At 40.5% G+C, this 9,620-nt stretch overlaps 1 protein-coding gene across 1 annotated transcript; it reads left to right on the top strand.

Annotated features, from left to right (window-relative positions):
- The first annotated feature begins 5,039 nt into the window (after nucleotides 1-5,039).
- Nucleotides 5,040-7,469, top strand: CLEC14A (C-type lectin domain containing 14A). The gene has a single exon (XM_019426101.2). It carries the CDS (start codon nucleotides 5,110-5,112, stop codon nucleotides 6,577-6,579), a length of 1,470 nt encoding a protein of 489 aa, XP_019281646.2. The 5' UTR covers nucleotides 5,040-5,109; the 3' UTR covers nucleotides 6,580-7,469.
- Nucleotides 7,470-9,620: the final 2,151 nt, after the last annotated feature.

Raw genomic sequence — 9,620 nt, 5'->3', positions numbered from 1 at the left:
AAAATAAACATTAAAAAAAATAATGAGACTGATATTCAAGGGTGGCTCATAAACTGGCTCTGTAGGCAATCTTGAGAAGAATATCTGAGTAGTAAGATAAACATTTATACTTTAGAACTTGCTAGGCATTTGGATTATAGCAAGCCTTTTGTGTGCATGAGTCATTTCTCCATTATTTCTTGATTATAAACTTGGCAATGGGGAAGTGTACTAATTCTGTAATGGTCATTGGAGAATAATTTTTTTTATATTACCTCCAGTGTACATGGAATGAGGTCAGCACTGCCTGTTTAGAAAGCAGTTTGAATGAAGTTTTTTTAAAGTTTCTTATTTCTGTATTTAGTCACATTGTTCACTAATCCAGAAGAGTCCCTATCATTGTGACATACATTTCTGAGATGACTGACTATATGTAGATGAATGCAGATGTCATAAATACAACACTATCTAAAAGAACTCTTTATCTAGTCAGGTATATATGAATTTCTTACGTTATAAGCCTGTATGATCTGTCGGATTAAGAGTCAGACCATATATCCTGGTTAAGTCGTAATGACGATTAGATGTGTTTTCAGCAAATACAACTACCAGATTTTATCATTTGTTCAACATTTCATGGACACTTGGGACAGAAAATTTTAAATTTTCTCAGTTAAAAATATAAAAATGCTGATCACTGATCATTTTGTTACAGTTCTAACAATTACAATACAGTTCTAAAAGGCTACATATAAATCTTCACAATTCTTAGTCTGTAGCTCAGATTAGCTTCTTAATGCCATGTTCTCCTAATGGAATGTTGTCTCCTTCTCAATGTTCTCTGCAGTATTTTTATATATCTTAAGTGAACTGAAAAATATGCTAAGACCCAGATGTTGTTTTATTTCAACAATTATAGAACTTACACAGTGAGGATCAGTAACTTTATAAATTTATGAGATTATTTAAAATGTGATTAGTGAAATGTTATCTGCATTTTTGTTTCCGATATTTTAAATTAAATCAAATTGAAAACATTGGACTAAATTTACTTTCCTTATGTGTTCTCTCTAGTTTTTTGGATGGCATTGTTTAAATGAATGCACCAATAAATATCATACATGATTCTTACTAATAAAACATAGATTGTCTGAAAAGTCTAGAAGCATAGGAAAAACATTTTATTTATTATGCTTTTTTCTGGTTAATAATTGGCTTAAATTTAGAAATGTGTTACCTGAAAAAAGAATGTGGGGATGAAAGGAAAATATATTTTGAAAATGTAACTAACATCGTGATTTTACATTTTGAAACTCAGATGCTCAGAAACAGATTAATTATAATTTTTAATTCATTTCATTCATCATTCATCCAGACATAACCACTTTTATTTTGTTAATTACTTTTAATAATGGAATGATCACCCACAAAGTCACTATCCAAAACAAAAGCTGAGCCTCTAACAACAGCTCACATCAAATCCTGTTACCCATTATCCCAAACAGTCCACCCCCCTCTTCTCTCCTATCCTAAGGATCCACCACCCAGAATCTTATAATCCTTGTTCCTTTTATCTCATTGTATTATAACTGTATTATAACTATTTTTTTCCTAAAACATACACAAACATATATTTAGTAGTTTTTTTTTTTTTAATTTACAAAAAGAATGTCAGACTTTGTATTATCTTTTGGAACTTCTGTCATTTAGTGTTGTATTGATAAGATTAATTCTTATGGTTACTTGCAGTTACATTGTATTCATTTTCATTGCCTCCATATTCATCGAGTGACTGTATCTTGGTTTATTTTATCTACCATCTATTGCTGGACATTTGGATTAGTTCTGGTGTTTGTTAGTATGAACAGTGCTGCTATAAACATCCTTTTATGTGTCTTCTCTTATACATGTGCAAGGGTTTCTGTTGAGTATATACCTGGATATAGAAGTACTGGGGTATAGAGAAGATAAATGTTTGATTTTAAGAAAAAAGTGGCAAGCTTTTCCAGAGTTGTTGCCCTCATCTGTAGCATGTGAGAGAAGCTATGGAGCCATACTTGGCATTATCAGAATTTTAAATATTTAGAATCCAGTGGAGGTAAAATGGTATCCTATTGTGATCTTAATAAACATTATTTTAAAATAAAAACATTCCAACATTCCTTCATTTCTAGTTTTTTCAAGAATACTGTGCATTTCAAAATATGGTAGTGGTGTATAGATCAATACAAAGTAATTAATTACAAAATGACCTATGTCTTACTTGGGGCTAATTTTATTTTATTTTTTTGCAACTCTTCTTTCACATTACTACAGACATAGCCAGGACTATGATATACAGTCATTTTGGCCATTATATTCTCTTCTGGTATCCCACCTCCCGAGGCAGAATGCCAAGGAGTGAGATCATGTATTTGCTATAAGCTTTTCAGTCATTCATTCTTTCTCACTCTAGAAGCTTCACCTCATCCCAAGTGATTTAAAAAATATCTGAGAGATTTCTATTGCCTACTCAGGTTTATAAAAGGTTTTATTTTATTAAAATATATAGCGCTACACGGACACATTTATGAACACACAGTCATTTGATTGCAAAGGTATATAGAATTGGCCCACATGATTAAGTATTTTTAAAATCCATTCAATTAGATTTCTAGATGTTCATGTTCCTTTCTCATTAGACATTAAGTCACTTAATTTAAATGCAAAGTCATGTTTAAGGTGACATGGACATCTGAAATGAAGGACTAATGAATGTCCTTTAAATTGGAAAGCAGCGAGGGTAGGAGAGAAATCCTGCTGCAAAACTCCACAGTCAGCAAAAGCAAGTAAGTGTGATGATGATTCATGGTGTTTACTATAGCTTGTTAACACACATAGAATTTCCAAGAGGAAAATAAGAGTGAGAGTAGTGGTAAGAAAGAAGTAAGGACATACAGATGTGATCCTGAGGACTTCCTTTCCACCCCTCCTCACTAATCTGAACCATCTAATCTACCACAAGAAAGTGAGTTTAAAAGCGTGGTATGCATTATTCATGGAATGGTAACTTTCGTTCTGATTATAGATATTTAAAAGCATCATGCATGTTAAGTGGGCTTAGTGGAAACTCTGTGCTTCTGTTGCAATGTATCTGGTCACTGAGTCAAGATGGATAATAGATCTCCTAAAATGATGTAGAATTGCCTATGTTGCTAACAAGAAAATCTTTTCATACACAGTGAAGTGTTTAAACTTTTCTTCCTTTACTTATCTTTAATTCCTTCCCACTTCCAATTGAGTTGTTTATATTTTTAAAAAACTGGACCTCTGAAGAAAGTGACTCACTCATTTTTAAGTCACAGGGCATTTTTTTGCAGAATATAATATGCATTGTAATGTAATAAATAATTTGATTTCTTAGGAATATTGAACTCTTGGGGTTTCTGGGTGGTGTAGTCAGTTGAGCATCCCACTTAGGCTCAGATCATGATCCCATGGTGGGCAAACCTGCATCTGGCTCCTGGCTGACAGTGCAGAGCCTGCTTTGGATCCTCTACCTCCCTCTCTCTCTGCCCCTCCCCCCCCTCAAAAATAAACATTGAAAAAAAAAAAGAATATTGGGCGCCTGGGTGGCTCAGTCAGTTAAGCGTCCGACTTCGGCTCAGGTCATGATCTCATTTTTGTGAGTTCAAGCCCTGCGTCGGTCTCTGTGCTGACAGCTCAGAGCCTGGAGCCTGCTTTGGATTCTGTGTCTCCTCCTCTGTCTGCCCCTCCCATGCTCATGCTCTGTTTCGCTCTCTCAATAATAAATAAATGTTAAAAAAAAATTAAAAAAAAAAGAAGAATATTGAATTCTTGTGTCCCTTAAAGGGGACTTTTACAACTTACTAATACAAATATTGGCACTCAAGGGGCACCTGGGTGGCTCTGTCGGTTAAGCCTCTGACTTCAGCTCAGGTCATGATTTCCAGGTTTGTGAGTTCAAGCCCCAGTGGGGTCTGTGCTGACAGTTCAGAGCCTGGAGCCTGCTTCAGATTCTGTGTTTCCCCCCTTTCTCTGCCCCTCCCATGCTCATGCTTTGTCTCTCTCTCTCTCAATGATAAATAAACGTTAAAAGAATTCAAATATTGGCAACTCAATCGCAGGTGAAAATATTAAAATAGTTCAAGGATAAAATTACACATGGGGTAGTTGTTCCCAAACATTAATAAGACCACGATCTCATTTTTATATAACATATGCCAGAAGAAGTTATGAACCAATACAGTGGTAAGGAAAGGTAACTACACAACAGTTAAGATCTATGGCCATTGTTTTCCATTTAGGCTTAGAAGTACATTTCCTTTCCTGAGCGACCAATAAGGCCATTTCAAAGAGAAACAAATAGAAGCAAAAAATAGACTGTAAGACAAGCTCTGATTGAAGAAGCAGTATTACCCATTGAAAACACCCAAAAGGAACTCTCTAAATTCTTTGTCTAGCAATTAGCGTGCAGAAATCTCCTTGGACAGGAGAGAGAAGCAGTGCCCAGAAAGAGATTGGCACTTAAATAGTGCTGCCTCTGGTGGTGAAGGGATATGCTTATATTTCTCACAAGATTCTTTCCCCCTCCAGTCTAGAGCCTCGTAAAAACTGGAGCCGTCTACACATTGTTGTGAAGCCAACTCCACAGTCCTGGACGAAGCACAATGGGTGGGTGTGGGCTGTGAGCGAGTTCCTCGTCTCCAGTCCTTCCTGTTAATGTTCACCAGTGTTTTGGGATCTGAGTTCCTGAAACTTTCTAACGGGGGGGTAGGGAAACGTTACGTTTCTTCCCTGTAGCGACTTTGTTTCTTTTTCTCCTGCTCTAAGCAGGGTGTTTGACCTGGTCGACTGTGTTCCCTATACCTCTCGCACCAGCTGTGTCCCCGACCCCAGAATAAATCAGGGCTGCGAGAGGCCTGGCATAGCTCCGGACACATTTCCTGTAGGGGCCTAAGGAAGGCTGTTTGCAGCCAGGGCGGCGGTGGGGATTCTTGGCCGTTGATGGGGCGGGGAAGTGGGGGAGAGCCAGCTGTAGGGGGCGGTGACCACGCTCTTGGGACAGCTCCGCGCCCTCGGGCGGGACAGATCCAAGTTGGGAACAGCTGTGGGCGCAGGGCCTTCAAGATGAGGCCGGCACTAGCTCTGTGCCTCCTCTGGCAGGCGTTCTGGCCTCGACCTGGCCGGAGCGAGCACCCCACCGCAGACCGCGCGGGCTGCTCGGCCTCGGGGGCCTGCTACAGCCTGCACCACGCTACCATCAAGAGGCTGGCGGCCGAGGAGGCCTGCAGTCTGCGCGGCGGGGCGCTCAGCACGGTGAGCGGGGGCGCAGAGCTCCGGGCGGTGCTTGCGCTCCTGCGGGCAGGCCCGGGGCCCGGAGGGGGCTCCAAAGACCTTCTGTTCTGGGTGGCGCTGGAACGCGGGCGATCGCACTGCACTCTGGAGAAAGAGCCGTTGCGGGGTTTCTCCTGGCTCTCCCCCGACGTCAGCGTGTCCGAAAGCGAGACGCTGCAGTGGGTGGAGGAGCCTCAACGCTCCTGCACTTCTCGGAGTTGCGCAGGACTCCAGGCCACCCGGGGGGTTGAGCCCGCAGGCTGGAAGGAGATGCGATGCCATGCGCGCGCCAATGGCTACTTGTGCAAATACCAGTTTGAGGGCTTGTGCCCGGCGCCGCGCCCCGGGGCCGCCTCTAACTTGAGCTACCGTGCGCCCTTCCAGCTGTACAGCGCGGCTCTGGACTTCAGTCCCCCAGGGACCAAGGTGAGTGCGCTCTGCCCTGGGCAGCTCTCCATCACAGCCACCTGCATCGTGGACGAGGTCGGCGCGCGCTGGGACGGGATACCCTCCGGGGCTGTGCTCTGTCCCTGCCCCGGGAGGTACCTCCGTGCTGGCAAATGCGCAGAGCACTCTAACTGTGTAGATGACTTGGGAGGCTTTGCCTGCGAATGCGCGGCGGGCTTCGTGCTGGGGAAAGACGGACAGTCTTGTGTAATCAGTGGGGAAGGACAGCCGGTCTCTGAGGGGACCGAGGTGCCCACCAGGTCAGCCACTGCAGCCAGCCCCGATCAGAAGAGAACGTGGACACCCAGGGTACCTGAAAAGCCAAGGGAGGTACCACATGTCCTTGGACAAGGCAGTTCAGCAACATCTATTGCCGAGATTCCTCAGTGGGGAGCACAGAGCACGATGTCCACTCTTCAGATGTCCTCTCAAGCTAATTCAAAGGCCGCCATCACCTCTTCAGGAAGCGTGACTCCCAAGTTCAATTCCACGTCTTCCCCTGCCATTCCCCAGGCTTTCAACTCCTCCTCCACCGTGGTCTTCATACTTGTGAGCATAGCGGTCATAGTGTTGGTTATCTTGACTGTGACAGTGCTGGGTCTTTTCAAACTCTGCTTCCACAAAAGCTCTTCTTCCCAGTCAAGAAAGGAGCCTTTGGCCCAGCCAGGCATGGAGAGTGGTACCGAGGCCGCTGCTCTGCGCTCCAGTTCTGTACATTGCACAGACAATGGGGTGAAGGTAGGGGACTGTGGTCTGCGGGACAGAGCGGAGGGCTCCTCACTGACAAGGTCCTCTCTTGGGTCAGGTGACACATAGGGAAAAGGCACTCCCTCTGAGCAGAGTTTTTCATTGTCAATGAAAGGGGAAAGAAAATGAACTTATTTAGGGACTGACTATTCCTATAGAAAATTCTCTTCCCCCAAATTCTCTCTACTCTACTGAGGAGATAAATCTGAACTGGACGCTGGATCCCTGAAGAAGACAGAGGTGATTGAAATGGAAGTGCCTTATGGTGGTAGTGGGGGCTGGGATCCTACTGTGGAGAGGTTTTCCCTTGTGTTTATTCTGGGGGATTTGGAGAAGGGCTTGAATTTGTTAAGACATTGGAAGCAAATAGAAAACAACACAATTAAAAAAAATTTTTTAAACCAAAATGGAAAGGAAACTTACTGTCTGCATTGTTCAGCCTGGACATATAATGGTTTGAAATTCCCAGGCAAAAAATAAAGGATTGTTGATAACCCACACTCAAATATCATTGGTTTCCTGGAGGAGTAATTATTTAGGAAAAACAGCATAGGGGCATGCTGGGAATAGCAATAAGAGCATCCTGCTTTCAGATTGAAGGGGAAATCTTCAAGTCCTTGTAATGAGGAGTAGATCTTTAACAACTAGCAACTTTTTTTCTTGGTTCTTTTATACTTTGCTTTCAAAGTCACTGCTACTTATGTGCTCTGCTATAAATCCAAACTGTAGTGTTGCCAGAGTAGCTGGCTCTAGAAGGAAATTATAGTTGACCACCAATTCAAGTGTTTACTGTGTGTCCTTGCTCAAGGAAACAAATGATTTGTGTTTTCCGTTTCCAACGTTTGTGCTGTCCAGTGTAATGACCTTCCCAACCAAATAGCCCTCTCCTAAACATTAGGATGCTGATCCTCACTTCCAATTATGGTGATGTTAATTTTCAATTAAAACGTTAATGCTAAGTATTGATTTGAAATCTTTTGGGTGCATTAAAGCAAAAATGAGCTGGATTTCTGCCAAAGTTGCTAGGTTCTTACGTACTGTTTAATCCAATGAAAAATGTTGAATTCCAAACTATTTCCTTATCCTCCTTAAAAAAGTGTGTGTAAAAAAAAAAAAAGTGTGTGCAATGATTGTACATGCCCATCTTCAAATGTTTATAATTTAACAACAGGCATGGTAACAGCTCTCCATAAGATTGATAGTATAAGAAATAAGTGAAAAATACAAATATCTATCATCTTGTTGTGACTTGGGGCATTAGAAAGTAATCTAAGTAAAGCATTCCTCTAAAAAATAATTGAGAAGTTATAATAATCACTATCTAGTGGAATTGAAACCCCTAAAAATATCCCACTTCTATTAGTATGCTAAGACTTAATATTTTTTTAAATATTTATTTTTGAGAGACAGAGAGAGGCAGAACACAAGTGGGGGAGGGGCAAAGAGAGAATGAGATACAGAATCCGAAGCAAGCTCCAAGCTGTCAGTACAGAGCCTGACAGGAGGCTCAAACTCATGAACCTCGAGATCATGACCTCAGCCGAAGTTGGATGCTTAACCCACTGAGCCACCCAGGGGCCCCTAGTATGCTAAAACTTTAACACTAAGTGTGTGGGTGTTGTTATACAGAGAGAGAGAAAGACAAACAAGCTTAGTAATTAGGAAGAATGAAAACAAGAAGTTTGCACTATATTTTCATAGAACCATTTTGATGCTCTCAAGTGTACTTTGTATTGTGTGTATATATATATATATATATATATATATATATATATATATATATGGTATTTTAACATTAAAGGAATAAAGTAATAGGCAATTTGCTTCATATACTAAATATATATCTAAATAGTTATAAAATAAAATCACAAGTGAATTAGATTTAAGATGTGAAGGAATTTTAAATAAAATCATTTCACAAGAGAACTAAAATCAGGTAAGTAATGGCTTACTCAGTGTCTCTAACTTGTCAGAGTGTCTCAGTTCTCCTCAATAGTGGTGTTTTATCTTTCCTCTTTACTACATGACCTCTGTGTAGAGAAGGTAACTGTGTGAATAGAATATATGATCCTTTCTTTTGTAACTTGAAAAATAGGTCCCTCTATCACTGAACTGAACTGTAAATTATCTATGTCTATAATTATCAATATATCTAAAATTATCTATATCTTTGTGTGTACACAAGCTTTGTCTTAAAGTAGATTGCTTTTGTATCATTGCTATAATACAATGGAGTATGTATCATTAACTTATTATGCAACATGACACTGGTGGCATTACAAATCTTGGAGTCCAAATGCCATATGTGAAAAATAAATAGGTTTGAGCTTCGTTACTCAACTATAACCTGCTATTATTTCCCCCTTGTAAGTAGATCAGGCAAGAATTACAGAAAACTATGTTGTTTTCATATTTGATTTCCTGACAGATAGCAATTGCAGACCAAGCTTCATATGACTCTCTTAAGCTTTGGCTATGAAATCTTCCCTAAAATTTCGAATCCATGGCAGAATCAGGCCAGTCAAACTTGATCTCTTGTGAACTGACTAAGGTTAGAGTCTTTACTATTTCTTTACTACCACTTCATTACTTCTCCAACCTCTTTGAGGTTCAGTCCTTTCTTAGACCTTCTGTCCCTACATTCATTTCATATAGTAGCTGCCTGCTCAATCATTTCCTTAAAAGGAAGACTTGGCATCTATTTTCAGTCTTTCTCTTCAGCCCTGTAAGTCCTGCCACTATTTCACACAGTCTCACTCATGGATGACTCTTCCAATGCCTGTACATTTCAGTTCCTTGACTTCCCTACTTCCAGTGACCTCCACTTCATTGTAGTCATCCGATCCAACAGCCACACCTTAGTCTTTCACATGATTCTGAAACTGCTCTACAATCTGAAATCATGAATTCACACATCCATATGCTTGCACATATGTTGAGACTTGTATTTTATTGAGTTTTGCCACTGATTGAAAGTAAACCATTAACATTTGACCTTTGAGATTCCTTCTTTCTTACAATAACAGGCTTGCTGTGAATATTAGCCTTACATGGTATAATTCTTTTTCTTTTTTTTTTTTTTTTTTTTTTTTTTCCAACGTTTTTTATTT

This window comes from Panthera pardus, unplaced genomic scaffold (genome assembly GCF_024362965.1).
Source record: "Panthera pardus isolate Hobbes unplaced genomic scaffold, ASM2436296v1 HiC_scaffold_24, whole genome shotgun sequence".
Lineage (NCBI taxonomy): Eukaryota > Metazoa > Chordata > Mammalia > Carnivora > Felidae > Panthera > Panthera pardus.
Note: the sequence above shows the minus strand (reverse complement) of the source record. Positions and strands in the feature narration are given on the sequence as shown.

What these genes read in the sequence shown, in the direction of transcription:
- CLEC14A (XM_019426101.2), top strand. Translation starts at nt 5,110, where the DNA reads ATGAGGCCGGCACTAGCTCTGTGCCTCCTCTGGCAGGCGTTCTGGCCT.